This window comes from Syngnathoides biaculeatus, chromosome 5 (genome assembly GCF_019802595.1).
Source record: "Syngnathoides biaculeatus isolate LvHL_M chromosome 5, ASM1980259v1, whole genome shotgun sequence".
Classification (NCBI taxonomy): Eukaryota; Metazoa; Chordata; class Actinopteri; order Syngnathiformes; family Syngnathidae; genus Syngnathoides; species Syngnathoides biaculeatus.
The window spans coordinates 32,361,410-32,387,241 of NC_084644.1; the positions used below are offsets into that span (position 1 = coordinate 32,361,410).

The 25,832-nt window shown below is 43.2% G+C and overlaps 1 protein-coding gene across 2 annotated transcripts in view; it reads left to right on the top strand.

The window, feature by feature from the left end:
* The first annotated feature begins 468 nt into the window (after window positions 1-468).
* fam131bb (family with sequence similarity 131 member Bb) overlaps window positions 469-25,832 on the top strand; it is a 31,991-nt gene continuing 6,627 nt past the window's right edge. The window contains exons 1-3 of one of the 2 annotated variants that reach the window (XM_061819777.1): window positions 469-601; window positions 17,776-17,810; window positions 21,752-21,854. In XM_061819777.1, the coding sequence (XP_061675761.1) occupies window positions 574-601; window positions 17,776-17,810; window positions 21,752-21,854 (166 nt within the window). In that variant the 5' untranslated portion in view covers window positions 469-573. Of the gene's footprint in view, window positions 602-17,772; window positions 17,811-21,751; window positions 21,855-25,832 lie in introns of both variants that reach the window. The other variant, XM_061819776.1, reaches the window with a different exon arrangement.

The following is a 25,832-nucleotide window of genomic DNA, read 5'->3' on the forward strand; positions in this document are numbered from 1 at the left end:
AGTGAGAGAGGAACCCCCCATTTTAGCTCAATAATAATACAGCAATGCAGAGATATCTACAACAATGGCAGCCGACCACTCTCGTCGTTTTGCTATTGATCCCCCTCGTGGCAACCTAATATACATGCACACAGTCAATCTAATTGTTTTTTCTTTACACATGATACCGTGAACAACATCAGTGAGTCAAGTGGTTGGGAATGGATCGGCAAATCAGAGGTGTGAAACTTGTTGACGAAATTGACAACGGGTATGGCACTTCCCATCTTTATTTAGTCGTATACTACCTCCAGGGATACTGACTTACTAACCGGATCCAAGACACCGCACTGGAGAGAGGGAGAGGGAGCGACGGATGGAGAGAGATAGCGAGAGAGAGAGAGGGAAAGAGAGAGAGAGGGACAGAGAGAGAGAGGACGATTGGCCAGGCAAGCGCAGGAGAGAAAGAGGGAGCACAGGAGGAGGCGAAAAAACACAGCAAAGAGGAAGAGAGAGTCGCAGGAGGAAGAGGGAGAATGCACGGCGTCTGGCTAACTCTTCCATGCTTGTATCCAGGGCCTTTGTGAATACACCATGGGATGCATCGGCTCCAGGAGACTGAGTAAGCGCCACTTCACTCGCTCGCTCATTGCGGAAAAAAGTAGGGGGGTTGGGGCAAGGAGGAGGGGGTTGTGTTGGTGGGATGGGATGGGGCGGGTGGGGGGTGGGGGGGGAGTCCTGCAGAAGTGATGGTTTGTATTACGGAGATGGAGAAGACAGGCTTTGTGTTTATGCATGCGTGCCATGTTGTGCTTCTTGCTCTTTGCAGTGTTTAAGAAAGCTGTGGACGTGTGGTCACAGGGGCTGTTCCATACACTATGCAGCCAAGATGTCACAGACGATATGTGTTAAAATATGTGTGTGTGTGCGCACGCATCCCCGTCAACACCGCCACCTCTCCACTCCCCTCCTCCCATCCCTTGATTTATGATGCTGTTTGGCAGTATGTATATGTGTGTGAGTAGGAGGCAGAATACGATGGAGAAGGCAGAGGCAGGAGCTTATTTATAGGGCGGCATGGCTCGGAGGAAGGAAGACGGGGATGGGGGGGGGGAGGGAAAAGTGATAATGCCATTGTCAGAAGCGCTTGCACAGTTTGTTGTTATTTGCACAAATAATAGGGATAAGGACGGGATAATCAGACAAGCGGCAGAGGAAGAATTTTTAGCGCTGGCAGGCAAGGAGGAAGGGAGACAGCCGCATGGTGATGGAGAGAGGGAGGGGCAAAGACATACAGGCGAGGGTGTGTGGGATGGATGGGAGTCTTCAGGTGAGAGTCGTCCGGGGTAAAACCGCACAGCGGGCACAGACCGGTTAGGGTGGACTATTGAATGTCAGGTCAAACCATCACCTGTTAGTTGAAATGTTGCAGAGCGGCAAGAATGAATCACACTCAAAGGCAAAAAATAAACACACTTCCTTTGCTATTAAATATTCATGAGACACTTAGCGCGAAGAGCTCTTTATTTACGGCAAAGGAGCAATGTCACAATAAACGCGGCCCAGCCTTTGCAGGGTCAAGCGCATCCCAAGCAGGTAAAAGGACTTACAGTTTCTCAGCGAGCTCTTTGTTTTCCGACAACAGGTAAATTCTTGATGAGGGGTGATTTAAAAATACCCAGAAAAACCACATGTAACCAGAAAAAAAAAAAAAAAAAAAACAGCAGAGCCGAGGAGGGTGCTGTGAAATCAATGTGGTACCAGTTCGGATTAACCTGATTTAAGCATTTAGTACTTGGTAGAGCTGAGGAACATAACAAGGTTGGGGTCTAAACAAGACCCAGGCTAGTCCAGTTTGTAGAAGAATATTGGAATTGCAATGAACTTGAAAAGAGAGGAAGAGCACCATACTCATTTTTAATATAAATGATCAAAGAGGCCAAATAATACTACAAGACAGGAGAGTCCATTTCAATGCCACATTTTAAATGATGGCAGCTGGGAGCTGTGCTAATGAAAAACGAAATGTAAAATAAGTGGAGCTTCTAAGATCGATGAATCAACAGCCCGTTCAGGGTCAGGGTCAAACTCTTATTTGAATCAATTGTTCTGAGGAAATAATGAAAATTGGATGGATTTTTTTTTCAGCATCAAACTCTTGTCCTCATGAAACCTTTACTAACTGTTCCGGCAATGTTTTAACAGAACATGACACGCAGGATTACTGCCTCTGTGTTCTAAAATGTGTATTATTGTCAACCATATGGAACTGAGCACCCAGGGCACAAGGAGTGTACGTTATAACGGAGCCAGAATAAATTCATTTCACATTCTAGTCATCATCACACTTATTTTATTTTGCCAATAGTGAATGAACCCACTCCAGTTCATGTGCTGTTTTTGATTGAGAAACATTCTTGAACTTGGATGTGGAAAGCTCAGTTTTGGTTTTTGTATTATTCTATTTTATTCGTGCATGCACCCTGTGGAGAAGCACTCGTCATTTCGTTGTATGCACAGTCATATAATGACATTAAAGGCTTTTGATTGATTTTTCTTCCCACCCTTTTATGCATCGCGTGTTAGGTATCTGTTTTTTTGCAGGAAAAAAAATTGCCCTTTGTAGGGCTCCAAAGAATTTGAAAACTGTTGGTGATAGCGTTATTATGAAGGGTAAATATATTCCGGTTAAGAAAAATAAGTTGTAATTACCAAACATGAGCATGATATATATTTATGTATTATATATATATATATATATATATATATATATATATATTTTTTTTTTTTTTTTTGTACTATTCTAAGGGTTGGATGCAGCAAACACACTGTTAAAAACAAGGTAAATCCAACTTTGTTCTGCCGGTGAAAATAATTGTTTTGATTGGGGAGCATTTTGCAAATACTGAGATTCGATTGTACTAGTACTCTTACGTGGTTACATCACAAAATATAACGCAAAAGCACCAAAGACACATTTTGTTTGCCCTATAAATGCTCCTTGAACTTTCCAGAATGTACATTGATGTCGACAGTGGTCAAAATCAAGGTTTGGAGCCATATTTTTCCACAGTATTATGGACAAATAATAAAGTGTTTGACATTTTAAAGCTCACTTACTGTTTTTCATTTGATTATTTCAAAACATTTTTAGCTTATGTTTTTCATTGTAGATACAACTGTAATGATATCTGATGATTGTGTTAAAGGACCTTGTTTGCTTTTATAGGTCAATATTTAAAAACACACAGGAACTTAACAACGGCGACAATAGCATGTCCAGCAGCTTGTCTCTGCACCTGATGTGATGCTGATGTAACCTTCAGATTCAGCAGTAGTAGCAGCAGCCAGGCTAATGTGGCGGCATGGTTGTGTTTATCCTGGGTGAGAATAGCTTTAGTGTGCGTTATTGATCGGGCTTCTCCGCTGCAGTCCAGGCTGCCAAGCAGAGATCAACAGGAGGGAAGCGACAGGCTGCCCGACCGGGTCTGTCTTTTGTTTGGGAGTAGCTGCCGTGTGTCTGTATGGCCTGCAGTAACTCAGTCATTAACTCACACTATGCTCCGTAGCTACTCCCTTGTATCAGTGACAGCAATTTCCTCCCCATATCAGGCTATTGTGTAATACAACTGTGGCCAGCGTGAACAAGGAATTGTATCCTGTTGTCACACAAAAGCACATTTGGGTTTCAAAACGTGGGAATTTAGATTGTTATTTTAGCTTGTCTGGATACATTGGATTTGTGGTAGAAGTAGTATAGTAGTTGTAGTCCGTCACGTGTTTGTGTTTTTTGATGCAGTATCTCAACATGGGATCAAAATAATATAGCATCACCTTTTATTTTGAAGATTTTTGTCAACAAGCTGATAGAACTGTCCCAGTCTGTGAGTGCACTGTATTTCCGTCAATTCATTTTCTATATGACTGATCTTGTTCAGGGTCACTGGCTTTGGGTGAAAGGCAGACTACCTGTATGCCAGTCAAAGACAGGACACATAACGAGCCAGACAACCATTCACACTGGTATTCGTACTGTCAGTGATTGGGAACTGAACTGCTGCCAACACGGAAGTCATCCAGCCTTCCATTTTCTAAAGCACATAGCAGCTTAAGGGTTGCGGATGAACTGGTGGCAATCCCATCAGATTTCTGACGAGACGCGGAGTCCACCCTGGAATGGTCGCCAGCCAATTGCAAAGGACATATAGAGAGACAAGCATTCACACTCGCATTCTCCGTTATGGACACGCAAACTTTACATATAAAGCCCTGAGTCGAGATTTGAACCCCAAATCTCAGAACTCTGAGGCTACAAGCCCTCGTCATCAATGGTGACTGCATTGAGATGGTCCACACTGTAACCTTCCTGGGTGATCTTTACTGACCCCTCCTGGTATGAAAATACTGTACCTCAGCTATCATTAAGAAGACAGAGCCGCACAGGCACTTCCTGAAGGTGCTTAGGAATAACATCTGCCGAAAGCTACTTGTGACCTTCTATCGCAGGACCGTCAAGCACATTCTGACCTACTGCATCACATTATGGTTCTCTCACTGGAGGATGTCGAGCCAGCAAAGGCCTTTTATCCAGACCTCATTTGGAAGTGTCAGATTCTCAGCAGCAGTTTCTGAAAGACTTTTACACTCCCCGCCAAAAGCATTGGAACAGTGAGGCTCATTCCTTTATGTTTCACCATACACTGAAAATATTTGTGCTTGACATCAAAACATGAAAATGAGACAAGATAAACGGAGTCTCCATATCTTGATCAAGACAGTGCGGAGGCTCATCGGCAGTCCCCTCCCTTCCCTGAAGGACACCTTCATGTCCCGTTGCCTCAGAAAAGCAGAGGCAATCATAGGTGACAACACCCACGCACCCCACCACCTTTTTGACCTGCTGCCTTCAGGACCAGAACAAACAGACTCAGACAGCTTCTTCCATATGCCGTCATTGCGCTGAACTCACAACAACACAGACACTCATTCCACACTGCTTTATACATTTAAATGTCATGACTCTGCTGCTACTGCAGTACTACTGCAAATACCTTTATGGCTCACTGCTATTTGCAGTCTGTGATTTAGTGTATACGTTTCTATTCTTTTCTATTCTGTTTTGTGCTTTAAATACAAACTTGGAGGTGCATGCCAATTTTGCAAGTTTGTATCTTCCCCATACAATAACAACAAAGGCTTTCTACACTACAACTGCATTCTATTCTAATCACTATTCCACAGTAGTGACTGCCTATATTAGAAGAGATGAGAAAATCCATATGATGTCTGGTGGGGCGCATGTTAAGCATTTCTGGATTTCCCTTTCTCACACTGGCATTTTGTTGTTGTTTAAAGCAACATTTTATTCACAGAATAATGCATCCAGAATCAAAATTGAGGAAAAACTCTGCTATGCGGAATGGTTGAAAGTCCCATAATACCACTTCAATTTAATTTAGTTGACAGACACTCATTTCTCAGGTCAGCACATTGATTAATTGAACTGTTGTAAACTAAGAATTGTATTGACTCCTCGGGCCTTTTACCATCTACTCGGCTTCACTGGGTCACGTGACAGCGATGCACAGGGCATCCATCACCCCTTGAGAGAGCAAAGGCCTTGGGAATAAGTTTATTGGAGGGGCAAATTCCTTTTCACCACATCAGCAAGGAGAGGCACAAAAAATATCGAATAAGAACATCGGTAAAAAAAAAAAAAATATATATATATATATATATATATATATATATATATATATATATATATATATATATATGTCCTTAGTGTCACTCAATCAGCTTTTGTGTAGGGCACACATCATTATGCATGCTTCATTGAGAGCAAAACTACCAAAGCCATTATTATTAATGGTACTCATACTGTCCCAGCGCCACTGTGCAGCTCACATTAGATGCGTTGCTGTTGATATTATCAGCAGTATCTGTGCTGGAGACCACACATCAGAAGCATTTTCCCGTATCCATTTACTAGGTCACATGATACCTGCAAGTGTTAGAAACATCAATCATTGCATAAATCAGGGCATTGTTTGCAGTGTGTATCTGTGTAACTGTTTTAGCGCATGCGGGCGGCTGCGGCAATATGGAAATAATACCATGAATGTGGGACATTGTGATAATTCACTTTTTTGTACACTTTCAAAAGGAAATTGCTGTAATATTAATAATAACTTTCCATTTTCACACAGTTCAAGACACACTAATGACGCAAGGCAATTTGCATGTGTGCTTTTAGTACTTCACGCGTACAAATTGGGTTGCGGGAATGCTGGTTTACCTCTAATTTCTATGAATTTTAAAAACAATGTTCAACGACGGGGTGGCATGATAACATCTATCTCATAGTTTCGAACACCCGGGTTCAAATCCAGCCTCGCCTCTGTGGACTTTGCTTATCCCCCAGTGTGGGTTTTCTCCAGGTATTCCAGTTTCCTCTCACTTTTCAAAAACACGCTTGAGACGTTAATTGAAGACTCTAAATTGCCCCACAAATGTGAACGTGAGGGTTGAGAAACAAAAAAAATGTTTTGTCATAAGTACGTCAAGGTACCACTGTTCTGTTTTCCGGAGTCGGAGTGTTGCCTTATTAAGCATTTTTTTTTTCACTTTACAAACAGTTTTAAAGATGCACACAAGGGATAATTGTGTTTGCTGTTTGTTTCTAACTACATTAAATACGTTTGAAGATAACTGTTGAAGACGTGAAAAGACAGAAAACAATACAGTTCTGAATAGTTGCACTATACTTAAAAACTTTTTTCACAATCTCAGATGCCTCGATATTTGGATGTCGGGCTCAAACGGGGTCGCGCTGACGTCACCAAGGAATAGGATGAGATGGACTGTGCCACGATATGAATACCAAGCGCCCTTGTTCAATGCAGTGGCCAATTGGTGGAATTCCGGTTTTCTTATGTATAATAACTATGGGGACTGATGTACATTACACTGCTGTGCCCGCCTATGCTGTACCCTATGGCGGCCATGACAGCACGATGCCCACTGAATATCAACAGAGACAAAGGAGGCAAAATTATTCCAGGGGATGCAGCTGCCTGTCATTATGCCAGGACGCAGAGGCTGCTTCTCTGCAGCCTATGAGTGTGTGTGCAATGAGTGAGTGTGCTGTGACAGAAGACACATATTTGATTGACAGATGAAAGTTCTGTGCAGGCGGGGTTTTCCGCACATTTAGCCACACGCCCACAGCATCTGCAAGATGAAAGAATGTCTCAATTGACAATTTTTGAGCCTGTTTACAGACAGATGTGTTTTTTTTTTAATGAATTAATTAACCGTTTAGGTTATCATCAATACCAATACTTTGTTGTGTGTCAAATGGACACCCCCCATGCGGGTTGTAAGATTGTTAGCTGCCATACAAGTCTAAAAAGAAGTGAACTGCTATACAACAAAAAATTACCAGCATGGCTCGTGGTCTTCTGTCATACAAGTGTTAAAAGAAAGTTAATTACTGTGTAGTGCAGTAGGTACACAATTTATGCATGACTGATGACACATGACAAACATGCAGAGTGAGGATAAACTGTCTGTCTGTGTCACTTGGGCTGGATTTACATGCATGGTTCAAGGGAAACAGTTTAGATTTTTGACTCTCAAAGTAGCATAATTGTATTATATGTCATGGGAGCATAAAGAGAACAAAAAGCATGGATTTGGATATCTTCAAATTGGAATCATCTCTCTCTCTCCAATGTGGCTAAAAATTCGATATGTATCAGATTTCAGTCAAAGTGACTGCAGGGTAAATATACGGATTGTATTTATCCAGCCAATGTGAGCCTGAAGTAATAGAAGCACTCTTGATTTGTTATGTAAACACTCTTTGCCAAACAACACAAATGAACTCATTTAAGAGCATCTGCTCTCAATATAAATTACAGTGAAAGTATGAACAATTATACATGGTCTAAATATGGTACATTATCCATATGTGATAATGTCATTTGAAAGAAACATGGGGGGGGGGTTATTACAATCCAATTGGATTGGACCTACAAATTAAAGTTATCCTTATAATTGACTTTATTCATCCTTTAGCCTTATTGTACGTCGTCAACACCACTTTCATTGCTACATCACAATTATGTACAGTACGTTAAAGTTCCTGTTCTGTCATCATTATCACAGTTCTCTTCTTTACAATAACTGCACGTAATCTTCTGTGATGGCATCACAAAAAAACACAAACGATAATCCTTAATGTTGACTGAGCTCAGGTTTCACTTTATATGCTGACCTCATGTACGATAAAGGATCAAGCTCGGAGTTATTGTGCATTTTAAAAGGCATCTTTTTTTCCAGAAAACATTGATATTCCATATTGTAAAGTAATTGAATTTTCTAAATATCAGATTCATCATGCTTGTTTACTCCAGCTACTTGTGGTGTCCTTTTTTTTTTATTTCTCATGAGCCAATTCTTGGCGGCACGGTGATCAGCTCCAAAGCGTTGACCTCACAGTTCTGAGGACTGGGGTTCAAATCCCGGCCCTGACTGTCTGGGGTTTGCATGTTCTCCCTGTACCTGTATGGATTTTCTCCGGGCACTCCAATTTCCTCCCACATCCCAAAAACATGCATTAAATTGGAGACTCTAAATTGCCCCTCGGTGTGATTGTGAGTGCGACTGCTGTCTGTCTCCATTTGCCCTGCGATTAGCTGGCAACCAGTTCAGGGTGTACCCTGCCTTGTGCCTGAAGACAGCTGGGATTGGTTCCAGCACTCCAGTGACCTTCGTGGGGATAAGTGGCTCAGAAAATGGATGGATGGATGAATAGCTCATTTTAATTAGTGCATTTAAATATTTGCATGTTCTTGTACACCCAGACACGCTTCATTTTTTTTCAGTTTTTCTGTAGGTCATCTTTATAACAACAAGGGCTGTGTGGAGCATAGACGCTACTGCTTTCCATCACTTTCTCCCATAAGTGTTTTTGTACCTGGATTACAGAGAGGGATTCCTTGCCACTCACATTGAAAAGAGCACAATGCACCCACTGCAGCGTGACTATACCCACACTCAGTAGAAAAAAAAAAAAAAAGTCGAGTGCCATGTTTGCCTCGCAAGCCTGCTAATAACTGGCAAATCTTGCAGACCGAGGTGGAGGGAGGCGGACTGATTGGGTTCGGTCCAGTTTGTGAAAGTCTTTGTACGCATCAACATATTCAAGGTGAATGGGTCATTGACGTAACACTGAGAGAGGGTGAGGCCTAATGACCCTAACCTGGAAGTATGCTCGTACGTCAAAAGACTTTAATGATAACACATGTAACAGAGCCAGATCACGGGAGTTAATGTCAAAAGTAAATGGATTTATATGTGGGCTCACCCTACTTATCATTGGGAGCTTTTCTGTCGAAGTGGCAAATCAGAGTGAAGAGCCCTGTGTGTAGGCACATGATGACGGGCATTTTTGTAAACAATGTGACTCAACCGCAGCGTGAGTTCTGAAAATGAAGCAATGCTGTGAAAGAGAGTTTCATTGCTAGAATCTGATCAACGTATCTGCAGAGTGATATGAGGGGCAGAGGGGGTGTTCTTATGTTGTGCCGGAGTGTGTTTATGACTATATGTGCAATTGCACACGCACTCACAGTCTTACTGTGTGACCAGCGCTAATTGCGTCTTTGTTATCTGCAGCTGTTCCGCTCGCAAGAAAATAAAGATGGCACGCACGTTACGTGATGTCAGCCTCGTGTGGTGATTTTTCCCGCTGCAGCTTGTCATCCCTTTTCAAAGAATTGGATGATATTTACATATCTGGTCTGACTGTTCATTTAAAATTTAGCAAGCCATTAGGATGTTTATGGGAGTTATCAGGTTTATGAGGCCTGACTGAATCTGTCTGTGCCAAGATGTTATTTTCCACAGGGTTTTAGTTACCACACTAAGTGCACAGTGACTGCTATAAGTCTATGACATATTTCCCTTCCAGCAATTATGGCTATCAATGCATCTCAGAGGCCATATTCATGCCCCTCATGTAGCATCTTCAGCATCCCTTTTCACCAAGTTAATGACTTGTGCTGTGTTTTTACATCTCACTTCCCTCCCCTGCAATTTTGTGTCTTTCCAAAGGCACATTTAGTTTTCCCTGCACCAAAACTCCCCAGCCGTTTGTCAGCTAGTCCTCAGCTGGGTTCCCACTGCACTCTACAGCTCACTAACCCAGCATCTGCACATATCACTGCGAGAGGGCTTCTATCCAAGCCATTACCCCTCTGTTGCAACCAGCTTCACTACAGCTGTCTTGATAAAGAAGCACCAAGCCCCCTGGTTCCTCACCGGTATGGCTGCAGGGTAGCTGGAGTAAAGAAAAGACAGATGACTGTCAAGTGCTTCCCACTTGAGCGGTAGACGTCAAGCCGTTCCAGTCGGAGCCGGAGTTGACAGTGCAAGGGCTGCAGATCTTTGGCCATTCATTACGCACGGCTGAGCCTCTCCCTCTTTTTCTCCCAGTGCCCTTCCATCTCCACACCATGCCTTTCTCCTGCTCCTCCTCGGTTTTCTTACAGCAGGCTCTCCCCCATGAACGCAGGGATGGGGTGGTAGAGGGAGGGGGGTATCCAGCGCTGCACCATTGTATGTACAGGGAAGGAGAGCAAGAACGCCAAGGGAGAAAAAGCTGGCTCAGTGCACCCGTCATGTGCTCCGTTGTTGTTGATTTTTTTTTCTTTCCCTCCTCGAGGAGGGATCCTGGCTGACTTCTCAGGAGCAGAGTTACGCATTGACTTACTGCGCTAATGCTGAGCATCACCTACCGGGGTGGAGAGACACATACAAGCGTGCCATCGTAGCCTAAGAAACCACAGTGATGCTAGCTAATGACTACTGACCCGTCATCTGAGGAGCCATTCTCAGCCTGTAGCCTAAACAAGTCAGCCTAATCACAAACAGAGACATCTAATCCATTGTGCATCACTTCACAAATGCATTGATGTCATTCTATATCACATCCACTCAAGATATTATATGCACAAACAAAGGTTTATATTTTATACTTAATTGCTCTGGTCCAGTGCTGTCCATAGGCTCAAGGACTGCAGGCTACAAACATCTTGCACCACATTGTGATTTATGTGGGGGATGAAGGACTGCTAATCCACTAATTGGAGAAAAAGGCTATAGCATAGCAAAGAGAGAAATTGAAAAATATGAATGAGGCAAACACAAATTGTTTACATCATCCTGTAGGTCTAATACAGCATGTGGGGGTGTGTATGTTATGTTTGCAGAGCATGGTAAAGGAATCTGGAAGACTTTCCTCTCCCTCCCAGACAAAAAGGCTTTACTGACATAAGGAACCATCTCACAGCGTACTCCAGAGCGCCAAAAATTAGGCACGTCTGGCTAATCCGACTGGGGTCACAAGCAGTTCAGCTCTAATAGTAAAATTTGCAAACGTCTCAGACAGTCTTTACCACCGCATGGGGAAGGTCATCAGCGGTTTCTTTTCTCGTTTTGCTGAGAGTAATACTTTCTTTAATAAGGACACCTTGTCCAAGTACATAACCGGAAAAGTGCATAGGTGTATTTTATTTTTGCGTCACATGACACAGAGTAGTAGAGGCTAGACTCAGGACAGAAGTAAGTATCTGCGAGCAACAGCATGGTTTCATGCCTAGAAAGAGTACCACAGATGCATTATTTGCCTTGAGGATGCTCGTGGATCAGTACAGAGAAGGTCAGAAGGAGCTACATTGTATCTTTGTGGATCTAGAGAAAGCCTATGACAGAGTACCAAGAGTAGAATTGTGGTACTGCATGCACAAGTCTGGTGTGGCGGAGAAATATGTTCGAATAGTACAGGACATGTATGAGGGTAGCAGAATAGTGGTGAGATGTGCCGTGGGTATGTCAGAAGAATTTAAGGTGGAGGTGGGACTGCATCAGGGGTCCGTGCTGAGCCCCTTCCTGTTTGCGATAGTAATGGATAGGCAGACAGACAAGGTTAGACTGGAATCCCCTTGGACCATTATGTTCGCAGATAATATTGTGATCTGCAGTGAAAGCAGGGAGCAGGCTGAGGAACAATTGGAAAATGGAGGCACGCACTGGAAAGGAGAGGAATGAAGATTAGCTGAAGTAAAACAGAATATATGTGCGTGAACGAGACGGGCAGAGAAGGAAGAGTGAAGCTCCAGGGAGAAGCGATAGAGAGGGTGGACGACTTCAAATACTTGGGGTCAACAATACAGAGCAATGGGGAGTATGGTGAGGAAGTGAAGAAACGGGTCCAAGCAGGATGGAACAGTTGGCGCAAGGTGTCTGGTGTTCTTTGTGACAGAAGAGTATCCGCTAGGATGAAGGGCAAAGTTTATAAAACAGTGGTGAGGCCGGCCATGATGTACGGATTAGAGACGGTGGCACTAAAGAAACAACAGGAAGCAGAACTGGAGGTGGCAGACACGAAGATGTTGAGGTTCTCACTTGGTGTGAACAGGCTGGACAGGATTAGAAATGACCTCATTAGGGGGGCAACCAAAGTTGGATGTTTTGGAGACAAGGTTAGAGAGAGCAGACGTCGATGGTTTGGACAATGTTCAGAGGCGAGAGAGTGAGTATATTGGCAGAAGGGTGCTGAGGGTGGAGCTGCCAGGCAAAAGAGCGAGAGGATGATGAAAGAAAAGGTCGATGGATGTTGTGAGGGAGGACTATATGCACTTATTCTCAGCATATCATTCACTTGCTCATGACTCACTAAACGACCCTGGAGTCGCACTGCAAAGTTTGGCAAAACATTTTTTGTCCCCAACTGCAGTTCAACATCACTGCATCAGTTTGAGAGCTTTATGGCTGTCACACTACTCAAATGCATATTACAATTTATGCTATCCATTGCAAGTTTCTTGAAACAGGATCTTTTCTTGACAAAACTACACAGCACAAGGGCTGCTTCTACCACCACTGATGAAAACATTGAACTAACTTCAGGTTGTTCAAAGACTTCAATATTATATTATATGTTTAACAAGCTGAAGGCGTTATAGGTAAAGCCTCATCACTCTCCAGCTGAAGCGAGCTGAGTTGAGTTGAGCCAAGTTCCAGGACAGCCCTCTGGATAGACTTTCCCTGGCTTTCTCAATATTTCCGCTGCGTAACTAGTCAAGAACATATCCTGTTTTGAGAAACTTCCCAACGATAGCATATTTTTTCATGTTTTGGAGCAGTGTGACAGCCATAAAACTTCTCATACTGGAGCTGCAGCTGGGAACAGAAAAACATCTTGCCTGGTGGCAATTTTACAAAGTGCCATAAAAAAACTGAGTTTTGGGCAAGGAAAGGATATTCTTACAAAAACTGTAAAGCCTCAGATGTCAAATACTGATGGACTCTAGTCTGTCCGAGTTCCTGAAATGAAATGGAGAAAATGAAGACACACAGTGTACTGTTGAGATTCTGTTTCAGGCCTTCCTTTCATTACATTGTGTCCCTAAATTTATAGAAATATTCATAACGATGACTGTGGTGAAACAACTCCCCAATGACATTCTAAACGTTGCACTTTGCAAAATGTTACTGAGTGCGCTCGGTTGAGAATTTAGTTATTAAAGTGATAGGGGATAATTTTCTCAGCTGGTCACAGTAAATGTGCTTAGCTGGAGACGCTTTATCAAGCTCATTATCTTGAGCGACAGTTTTTTTTTCCCTTATTCATTTTTATTTGAAAATGTTCCTGTGTAAATGACCTCTAGATCTTATTTAAGTGTTTGCTTTCTGTGGCTGTATCTGAGAAAAAAGTGGAACACAATTCGTCCTGACATATATAAGCTGTTTAAAGTTGCACACTGACAAGGAGATGAATCAAAGTGGGCTGAGATGAAAGTAGGTCAAATTGAGTGGAAATAAAACTTCATTAATGTGCAAAGTTACTCCTCGAAATGATTTAGTTGCTGATTTGAAGACTCACATTTGGAAGCTCCTACGATCAAATATTGTACATAATGGACAAAAGCGCGGTGAGGAAAGGTGGCAGGCCATCTCCATGGGGTCACTTCCTGGACTGGCATCTTTGCCCTCATCTTTTGCCCTTCTAGTTATCTGATTTTGGATGGGATTGAATTCAGAGGGAAGGCCAATATCACAGAGGCCAGCAGAGACAGAGCAGAGCTGATGTTTTTGAATCACTGGGTCAGTGGGTCACAGACATCACTGGACATCCAGAAAGGCAAACCACTCTCACTGGCACTGCTGAGGAATAGCTCATCATTGCCAAATGTTGCGGTGACTACACCATCTCCTCCGCAACAGACACACACACACACGCTCACACAGTGCTGTTACAGGAGCGCACCCCTCTGAGAGTTGCACACACAGCTGATACAGAGAGCAGGCACCGAGGGACTGTAGCTGTGTTTAAACCCAATTACCAGTACACTATATCGAATTAAACCAATGTTTTAATTAGGATTTCAGCAGTTGGGGAAGTGGGGGGAGGGGAGATAATAACATTTTCCCAACTGAGAGGTTCTTGTAAGTGAGTTTTTGTTGATCTACCATTCTGTTCATTGACCATTAATTGGAAAAGTCAAGTGTTGGTACCTAAAGGGTAAAGCTGGGTGCGTTGCAGTCTGTAATGTGCTTGGCCAACAGAGAAAAAAAAATCTGTGGGACATAAAATGCTTGTTTTCTTCGCATTAACAACAATAATAATGAATACCACTTCTTTGGCGCTTTTCAAGGCACTCAAATAAATTTTACAATGGCACACATTCACCCCACAGTCACATCCTAGTGCTGGAAAGCTACTTGTGTAGCCACAGCTGCCATCTGATGCATGTGTGGTTGCCATTCTACGCCTATGGCCCCCTCTGAACACCACCAAGCATCCAACCTCATTCATTCATAGGCGCTGTAGATTAAGTGTCTTGCCCAGGGTCACGACAACATGCAATCAGGCGGGGTTACGAACCAGTCATCCTGCGGTTGCAGGGCATACACTTACCCTCTCCAACTCACTACCCACACAATATGCCAAAAGGAAAGAGTACAAAATGCTGGACGTCCTCCATTGCTTACCATGCCGTGTTTCCGTTTATGACGCTGATGCTGCTATTGCTGTCTGGCCAACGCAACCTCTGAAGCTTTCCACACCGTACTATGACGTGCTGATCTCTCTCATGCTGTATTGCATGGTGAAAAATGTGGCCACGATGATTAGACTTTCTGATTAGACTAGGTCATCAAAGTATCTAGAATATCCTACCTTGATTTAACAGTTTGACAGTTTGCTACAGTCTGATAGAGCTTTTAATTTAAGTTTTGTTTTGACTTACGAGGCATGAACATGAATGGCATTTTGCATTGTGCATTCTTAGGCTAGTGGACTTTCATAAGACTTTGTTTTGTTTTCATTTTTGAAGAATTGCGAAAAGTCTTTTTTTGTATACTGAACTTTAACCAAGGGATCAGAGGTGATGTACCATGAAGTACAGTCTACTACGGTCCAGTTCAGATCAGTAAACCGTGATCAGGCTTTTGTCTGCAATATGGTGATAGCTGTGTCAGCCGTGTAAATAGCTTGAGATTATAGCAACCCAAAAGCTCGTAACACGCCAATGAATACAAGATAGTAAAGGCAGCACGTGGAGCATGCTTACATTAGGTGGGGGAAAAAAACACAAACTGATGAGACTTCTTTTGTTGTATTCCACCGTATTTTCTAAATGTTGCCTGTTTTATTTCAATTCAACCATCCATCCATCCATTTTCTTTGCTGCTTATCCACACGACGGTGTGCTGGAGCTTATCCCAGCTGTCAACGGGCAGGAGGCAGGGTACACCCTGAACTGCTCGCCAGCCAATCGTAGGGCACATCGAGACAAACAGCCACACTCACAATCACACCTAGGGGCAATTTAGAGTGTCCAATTAATGTTTCATGTTTTTGGGATGTGGGAGGAAACCCGAGTGCCCGGAGAAAACCCACGCAGGCACGGGGAGAACATGCAAACGCCACACAGGTGGGGCCGGGATCAAACCCGGGGCCATCATAACTGTGAGTCCAACGGTTTACCAGCTGACCCACCGTGCACTGCCCAATATATATATATATATATATATATATATATATATATGTATCAAGCAGTGACCTTTTACAGTGGTCATGCTGAAGATGCACACGCTGAAAAATGTTGGGGTATTTATGAAAACCACAAATTTTTTTTTTTAACTGCTATTTTAACTGCTATATCAACTTGATTTTGATAGATGCTCTCACACCATATGTAAAAATTCAGGACTCACGCAGGTTGATGCACACAACCAGCTCCGTGGTCAGTGAAATGACGCAATCAGATGCGCACAAATTTGCCAATACTAATGAATAAAGTGCTATATTTGATAGGGAAGTTACAGGACAAACACACTCAATAATAAATCATCACGTCCTGCCTTGTGAATTCCATCCGACGGGCCTTCTTGGTAAACTCCACGGTGATTTTGTCATAGCAACCTCTGTTCAATAGACATTAATGTCATCGCGCTGATGGGTTTTGATCCGTTTTAACGTTCTTTCCACCAAGGCAGTGGTGGATAGCAGACTGAGGAACAGTTCACACAGTTTGTAGAGTTGCGGCATGGCATCGCACAAGCTTTTTGAGCAAACGAAACGGGCTCATTCCGAGACGTTTTACCACATAAAGTATGTGCGGGGATCCACGCTCGTGCTTGCTCATAACAGTGTGAAGGTGGTTTAAATCATCATAACCTGTCGTAGTCCAGACGGTGTGTTCCGTGGGTAAAAAAAGACAGGGCCAATAGATCAGTTTGCTAACCTGTGACGGCCACCTAGCCATTTATGCTTCTCGTACGTCTGGCTTGAAAGTGACAGGTTGAGGGTTAAATTCTTCCCTGTTTTCGTGATGACTACTTCAGAAGTAGGCCGACCACTTGAAATTATATCGTTCCTTTGCTCAAAAGTTCTCCAGGAAAACGGCAATGAACGTTATGAAGATGTAATTGAATTAATTTCACTCATTGTCACTCAGGGATGAAGTGAACCACTGACTGCTACCCATTGATAAGCCAATTATGCGCATGCGCGTTGGCAGATGAAATGCTTCAGAGACAGATTTTACATTTTTTTTTAACCATTTAAAATGCGCACTAGGCTCTCGGAACTCATTACGCATGCCCGAAACAAGCTGTTGAAAACGGGACAAATTAGACAGGAATTTAAGACCAAAACTGTAGAACTACGGTATGATGCTATGCACTGCAGTTATAGCTTATTATGACCACTCGCCTCTGAAGATAGATAGATAGATATATAGATAGATAGATAGATAGATAGATAGATAGATAGATAGATAGATAGATAGATAGATAGATAGATAGATAGATAGATGATAGATAGATAGATAGATAGATAGATAGATAGATAGATAGATAGATAGATAGATAGATAGATAGATATATAGATAGATAGAGAGAGAGAGTAGTAATTCAGATGGTAGGTCCATTAAATTCAAACAGCGCTACTCTTGGAGCCTTTACAATGGAAAGGATGAAAAATTCAGTTGGTGAAGTGAACATGGCTCGTGTGTGTGTGTCTACTTAGAAAAATCTCAAGTACAGTAACAAACTATTTGTCCTTCGTTACTTCACACCACTGAGTTTGCCCTTGGCAAAGAGCAGCTCTTGTTTCACCTGTGGCTTCTGTTTTGTCTTCAAGCTGACGTGAATATAATGAATGAATTTTAATATATCCCCCTCTCTCTCTCTTTCTCTCATCTTCCTTGCTTTTAGCAGCAGATGGCGTGCCAGTCCAGAAGGATGGGGAACAGGTAAGACCTTGTGCACCTTCTTGCAGAACTTTTCCCACAGGCGGACAAGCTGGGGAACCAACATGGCTGACTTGTTGTAGTCAGCTTCACGACACCACAACTGCACTGTGAGCTTCGGCATTGAAAGGCGTCACACTCCTTGACGGGAGCTCTCTGTCAAGCGCCGCTGCTCATGCTTGTAGATGAGGAATGCAACGCACCCTGCAGTTTCTGTCGCCTTATTTCCTACCACATTGCCCTGCGCGCGTTGGGGTGGCGTCGCACTGGAAGGCTGAACAATGCCTGACTCAGTAGGCTCATTGCAGTCGCAGGATGTCTGATAAGTCAGTGACCATTGCCATTACAGCTTCTCCTGGGACCTTGCACAGGAGAGGAAGCCATTTTCAGCTAAAATGCAGCTCCAGTGTTCAAACCAAATGCACTGCAGCGCGATTCCATAATTTATTTATGCGCCATGTCTTTGCAGAGAGAAGCCCCCACCCCCGCACCCGTGATCATTTTTTGGAGACTTTTTTTTTATTATAAGGAAGATGGATGTAGCTTCTTCACCAGGTGCAGCCTACCACTCACGTGTTAAATCTCTTCATCACACACATTCCTGTGTGAGGAGGGTAAAAAACGACGAGCGAGTGAGAAAGTAACTTTAAAGAATACATTACACAAAAAAACCAGGAGTGAGGAAAAGAACATGAAGTTGCTGACTGTATTGATTAATATGAGAAATCGCCGCCCACCCTGCTGCAAGCAGCTGCCAAATATGCAAACTGACACACGATGTCAGTTATTTTTATATTAAAATCTATATTACGAAGGCGTAAAATTCCAACTAAATGTAATGTAACAGTATGACACTATTCACTGTTTGTCTCTACAGACCGAACAACCTTTTTTCAGGTTATGTTATCGCCAATGTTTTCTAAAAATAACTTCTGGTAGATGATGAAACTGCTGACATATAAGTTACAGTGATTATAAAACTTCCAAAAAATACTATTTTAACACACACACACACACACACACACACACACACACACACACACACACACACACACACAAAAGAAACAAACTTACACAAACTTTCTAAACTGGCATTGTCACGTTTACTTGTGTCCAATCAGATTTTTCAACTTCTGTTTAATACTTTGACAAGATAAAAAAATTGATTTATAATGTTATTAGCAAGCTACAGAGATAATCACTCTCGCATACATTCATGTAAAAAGCCTACAAAGCTAGCCCAAATTGGCTTTGTGAAGTATTATAGAATACCAGCAACCTTGACCTTTTAACCTTCAAATTCTAATGAGTTCATCTTTGAATCTGGATTCACGTGCGCAATGAATATTGAACAAAAATGTTTCCCCTTTGACTTTCCTGGTGCTCCACTAAAACTGATGTTGAATATTGACTTTTCAGCACTACCACTAGCCACCCTGTGTCCTGGTCTAGTTAATGCCTTGCTGATAAGGAGAAATCCTGCCTTATCTTCTTTTCCCTCAGCGGCAGACTATACACACATGCACGCGCACGCACACACATATACACACCCGCAGTCTTGTCTGACTGCTACATCAGATACTACTGACATCTTTTTTTGTCTTTTTACTACACACATATACTGTGCTATATACAGTCAGAAACCAAATTATTGGGTAAAACTGTATAGCAACAAATGGGGTTTTGTACAAATATACATCAAAGCAATGCTCAGTTTTGGCAATATTTTGATGATTTTGGTTGCAGTGTTGTCAAGCTGCACAGATTTGTACTAAGAGATGTTTGTAATGTATACACATTTGTTTGTCAATAACAACAGGGGTTGCAAAAGTCACTTTAATATTGCAAGGGTCAAGTTCCAGGGGCAGCAACATGGGCACAGAAAATCCCAGACTTCTCTCTTCCCAGCTAACGCTTCAAGCTCTTTCATGGCTGTCTCGAGACTTTCCCAGGCCAGCCGAGATACATAAGTAATGTCAAGGCTTCACTTGGTTAAAAAGGGTTAGGTAGCCCTTCATCTTATTGTAGCTTTCTACCCATAAAACTCGCTGAGAATTACGACACCCCTTTGTTCTCGTGAATGTGCAAAATTGAAGATTCAGTGTTGAAATGAGGGTGAAAAGGAAGAATCGGGATTGGCCCCTTTGTTTCAAGGGGTATGTATCATGTCTTAGAATTGGAACACTGCTACGTTCTCGGAAATGCACAGAACTGAGGCCCAAGGGAGAACCAAAGGCTCAGGGGTAGAACTGGGATTGACCCATTGTCTCTCCACCGTGTCCTGGGTTATCCGCGGGGCCTCCTCCGAGTGGGATGTGCCCAAAACACCTCACCAGGGAGGCATTCAGGAGGCAACCTTAACAGATGCTCGAGTAACTTCATCTGGCTCCTCGATATGGAAGAGGAGCGGGTCGACAATGAGCAACTCTCGCCTGACCGGGCTTCTCACTCTACCTTTAAGGGAGAGCCTGGACACACTGCTGAGGAAAGCCATTTCAGTCGCATGTACAATCTGATTTTGTTCTTTTGGTCCTGACCCATGACCATAGGTAAGGGTGGGACTGTAGAGTTGACCAGTAAATTGAACTTTGCCTTTTGACTCAGCTCCTTCTTGTCCATGACAGACCGATACAGAATCTCTATCACTGCAGACGCATCAATCCACCTGTCGAGCTCCCGCACCATTCCTCCCTCACTCATGAACAAGAACTTGAGATGCTTAAACTCCTCCACTTGGGGTAAGATCTCATGCCTGACCTGAAGAGGAAATTCCACCCTTTTCTGACTGAGGACCACAGCCTCAGATTTGGAGGTGCTGATTCTCATCCCAACTGTTTCCAGTTGAATCCAACAGAACCACATCATTTGCAAAGAGCAGAGAAGCAAAAATACTGAGGGCATCAAACCTGACCATGCCGGTCCCAAGAAATTCTGACCCAAAAAGTTATGATCAAAATCGGCAACAAATGGCTGCCTTGGCACAGTCCAAACCTCACTGGAAACGAATATGACAGCAATGTGAAATAGAGTCTTGAGACTGGTCGTACAGGGACCGAGCAGGACATATGTCAAGGGAGAAAGTTTTCAAGGTGGATTTATGGTACTTAATGGGAGTAAACCAGAAATCTAGAAAATTTAAGAGTAGTGGAAGTTTTCTACTGTTTGTAACCCTAATCAGATCTGAGTATTTAGTTTTGTTGTTGTTGTTTTTTTTTTGAACAGCTCTTCTATTCACTGGTGCAGGTGTTTCTAATTTCGCAGCCAAAGAGTGTAACTGTCGAGGCAGCTCATTCATCCCTTGCATATTCAGTCTGATCCTCATAAGTGAACAAATCCAAACTGATCGCTGTTCAATTCCCTCCCTTCTCCCTGTCATCCTGGTCCTTGCCTTTGTCGTTCCTGGTAAAACCCGTGTCTCATATCTCGCCTTGTCTCCTTCCTCCACATGTTCCATGTGCAATCTCCCTTATCTGTTGCAATCTGCCAATTTGCTGCTCTCTACCCTCCATGCATGTCAATATTCTCTTTCACTCATCCCTCCCCTCATCCTCTCTTTCCTCCTCAGCATGGACGTTCCGAATTTTCATGGGAGGGGATCAATGTAAGTGTTGTGACAGCTTTCCTTTTCCCCTTGTTTTGATCGGGTGACTTCCTTCAGAGGTTGTGTCTCACCCGGGCCTTCACAACCCCCACCCTCCTCACTTTGGTTTTACAGTCTAGTTGGTTGTTTTTATGAGTACAGTGGGCACAGTAGGAATAAGCACACATAAACATGCAATAAAGGTTAGGGCGATGTAGATTTGTATTAATCCAACATCTCCATCACCTCTCCCCTCCACTCACCTCTCTCTAACACTGTCTCGATGTCTTTGTGTGCCCCGTCACACCGTCCATACTATTCTTTTCTCCCCTTTCCTCCTCCATCCCTCTCTCCTCCTCTCCAGCTGTCTATGGAGGACACTACATCCATCCTGCCACGCCTCAAGAGGAACTCGAACGCCTATGGCATCGGAGCTCTGGCTAAGTCTTCTCTGTCAGGTGTGTCAGGTGTGTGTCTGTGCTGTGACCGGTAAAAAGACCCCATGTTGGCTCTGTCCCCCCCACGGACGCTGGAGTCAGCATGGTACCCGAATGGGTTCCCCTTTTATCACCCTCCTTCCCCCACCCTTTCCTGCTCCCCCACACTGTGATAGTCAATGACTCAGCGTGAGTCATTGGCGGAATGAAATCAGCCTTAAAAGACAATAGACACATCACTTTGCTGCTTGTTGCTCTGAGAACAGGTGAGTGGTGACGTGAATCATAGTGTAATTTTGTGTCTGTGTGTTGTACTGAATTTTAATCAGCTTGGGTGTTTTGACTTGTGCAAAGTGTTTTGTTCAGTGGAGTTGAATCAAGTGCAGTCAAGTGTTTTCTTTCAGTGGAGTGTTTTTTTGGTGTCATCCAGTGGCATTTTAATAGTGGAAATTGGTGGGGGCACAACCACTTAGCTAGGTTACATGGCAGCCAAACCTTCTTTTTTTTCTTCTTCCAATTGGGCTCTCAACAGGACAGTTCTAAGATATTCTGACCAGTGTAATTTACAATAAAACATAAATTTAGCTCGTGAGCTGCTGATATATTTCCGGATTCCTTTTCCTGGTTATGTCACTTGTTTTGTGTGGCATCTTACTGCTCGACAGAATTGGTAAAGTGGGACAAAATTGATACATGCCCACAATGGCGTTTGAATCTCAAACGGTAGACTGATGTCCCCAAACAGAAACACCACGGACACTACAAAAAAAGAAAAAGATTTGGATCCATGTTCAATTACACAGTGGAACTTCAAAGGTGAACTGCAACCTGTCCAGGTCCATGTACAAGTGTGCACTTTCGCTTCACTTGCTAGACAAATCTGCACACTAGTAGAATGAATGTTTTATTTGTCTTTTTTTCCCACTACTACTGCCACTTACGGCCTAGTATTATACCTCAATAGTTACTTACTGCGCTGCACAAATGAAACGACTAAGCCCAACCAGTAGGCATGTGTCATGCAATAGTAGTCTCTTGGGCGCTATTCCAAAATTCCCACTCGTAAGTTTGCCTTACTAGTCACGTCCTACTAGTGTGCCACAGTTATCCTACAGTAAAACGCGGTAGTGTCAAAAACTTTACCAATAAATCACAGTTCTACCAGTGTGCCCTAGTTGCACAAGTACATTGAATTGTCTTACTAGAGAGGTCAAAGAGCATTTTTTTTTTTTAAATTCTGCCAGCAGCAGTATGGTTTCATGCCTAGAAAGAGTACTACAGATGCATTATTTGCCTTGAGGATGCTTATTGAAAAGTACAGAGAAGGTCAGAAGGAGCTACATTGTGTCTTTGTGGATCTAGAGAAAGCTTATGACAAGAGTACCAACAGAGGAACTGTGGTACTGCATGCGGAAGTCTGGTGTGGCAAAGAAATGTTAGAATAGTACAGGACATGTATGAGAGCTGCAGAACAGTGGTGAGGTGCGCCATAGGCGTGGCAGAAAGAAGAAATTAAGGTGAAGGTGGGATTGCATCAGGGGTCAGCTCTGAGCCCCTTCCTGTTTGCAGTGGTAATGGATAGGCTGACAGATGAGGTTAGACTGGAATCCCCTTGGACCATGATGTTCGCAGATGATATTGTCATATGCAGTGAAAGCAGGGAACAGTGGGAGGAACAATTAGAAAGATGGAGACTTGCACTGGAAAGGAGAGGAATGAAGATTAGCTATAGTAAAACAGAATATATGCACGTGAATGAGAGGGGTGGAGGGGGAAGAGTGAGGCGACAGGGAGAAGAAATGGCACAGGTGGACAATTTCAAATATTTAGGGTCAACAATCCAGAGCAATGGTGAGTGTGGTAAGGTAGTGAAGAAATGGGTCCGAGCACGTTGGAACAGCTGGCGGAAGGTGTCTGGTGTCTACTGTGACTGAAGAGTCTTTGCTAGAATGAAAGGTAAAGTTTATAAAACAGTGGTGAGGCTGGCCATGATGTACGGATTAGAGACGGTGGCACTGCAGAAACTACAGGAAGCAGAAATGAAGAAGTTGAGGTTCTCGCTCGGAGTGAGCAACTTGGATAGGATTAGAAATGAGCTCATTAGAGGGACGGACAAAGTTGGATGTTTCGGAGACAAGGTTCGAGAGAGTAGACTTCGATGGTCTGCACATGTTCAGAGGCGAGAGAGTGAGTATATTGGTGGAAGGGTGCTGAGGATGGAGCTGCCAGGCAAAAGAATGAAAAGAGGACCAAAGAAAAGATTGATGGATGTTGTGAGGGAGGACATGAAGACTGTGAGTGTTAGACAGGAAGATGCACGAGATGGGCTTAGATGGAAAAAGATGACACGCTCTGGCGACCCCTAACGGGACAAGCCGAAAGGAAAAGAAGAAGACTAGAGAGGTCATAGAGCTTGCTAATGTAGTACATGGAATTCAATACTACTTATATTGGTAAGCTTTGTCTTCACTAGTCAGACAACTTTGGAATACCAGTAGTGTAGATGGTGCACTCCGTAGTAGGACTCATGGAGTTTAGAATGGGATGCTATTAGACCACTCGAGACATAAGATTCAAGATCATGACAAGTAGTATTAATACCACAGATGACATGTAATGCACTGCTTTGCCTCATCGGTCTCATGTAGTTGTCCTACAGTAGTGGAAGGTAGTAGTAGAATGTTACTGTATTTATAAAAACAAAAAAGCCATTCTAATAATGCACTGAATTGTTTTACTAGTGAGTGCATCCCAGTATGTGGACCAGCTGGATATTTTGGATGTCAACTAAATTCTCAAGGTTTCCACTCTAAAACCGACGCTAATACTTCAGTAAAGTTGCAATTACGGGAAATATTTGAAATGTGATTTTTTTTTTTTTTTAAATTAAAAACCACATTCAGCAGCCTTCTTGTTCTGTATGAGTTCGTATGTTGGGGCTGCCGTGAAACAAGGACCCCGCTGTGTTCTTCCTGAACATGTGGGTCGAATTGTACGACCTTGGGGGTGTCCTCACCTTGACAAGTTCCACTGTGTGTGTTCATTTCGCAATTGAATCGCAACTCTGTAGTCAGCGTTTAACGAACAGCCCTGTCCGTTCCCACCTGCAACTAATGCCACTAGTGGCCACTGGCTTGATCTAGTTGTTTTCTGCAGTGCAGTCTATTTGAGTGCAAGCGCAGCTGTTCTACTGCACGGACATTCACAAACATTCACATCATTTATTCATCTCATCCACTCACCTCCATCAGAGAGCACACAACAGCCAGGGGTATACGGTACTATGTGTCGCCATACAGTGTGCCTGTCACAGGGAAGTCAGCGGCTCAGATGTAATGCGCCTGTCAGCTCGGGTGCGGGATATGAATTCCTCCACGAGGAAAGAAATGTACTCCGGGGAATTCTGATTGACAGTGAGGAGACGGAGCACGTTCCAACTTAGCTCTGGCGCTAGCGTGTCAGCAGCCCCCACGTCTCATTACTCATGCCAAACCTGTCACATCACCCCAATTAACCCGTTGGAGCCCGTGATGCACAATTGAGAGACCGCACTCATTCATCCCCACCCCCTCCTTCCTCCCTTCCTTTTCTTGGCGTCTGCTCAGGCCAGGACGGCTCAATCTCATTTAAACACGTGAATGTCATCTCCATAACCTTTGTCATTCATCTTTTCTCATAATCCATGTTCACGAACACCCTCATTTAACCGCAGCTGCTTGAATAGTAGGCTTTGACTGAATACTATGCTGAAATATGCCCATGTGAAGCTGGTAATTTATACCAATATTGTATACGGCCATATTAATACAAATTGAAACATTACAATGGTTATTTTTAGATCATATTAAATTACCTGCAGATGTGCAGCGGATATAGAAAGTTTACACAACCATGATCAACAGGAGTATGCAGACTTTTTATATCTACTTTATCTGAATAATCTCAACAACAGCATCAGATGATTTATTAATTCAACAATAAATTCACCAACTGGACACTTTATAAGGT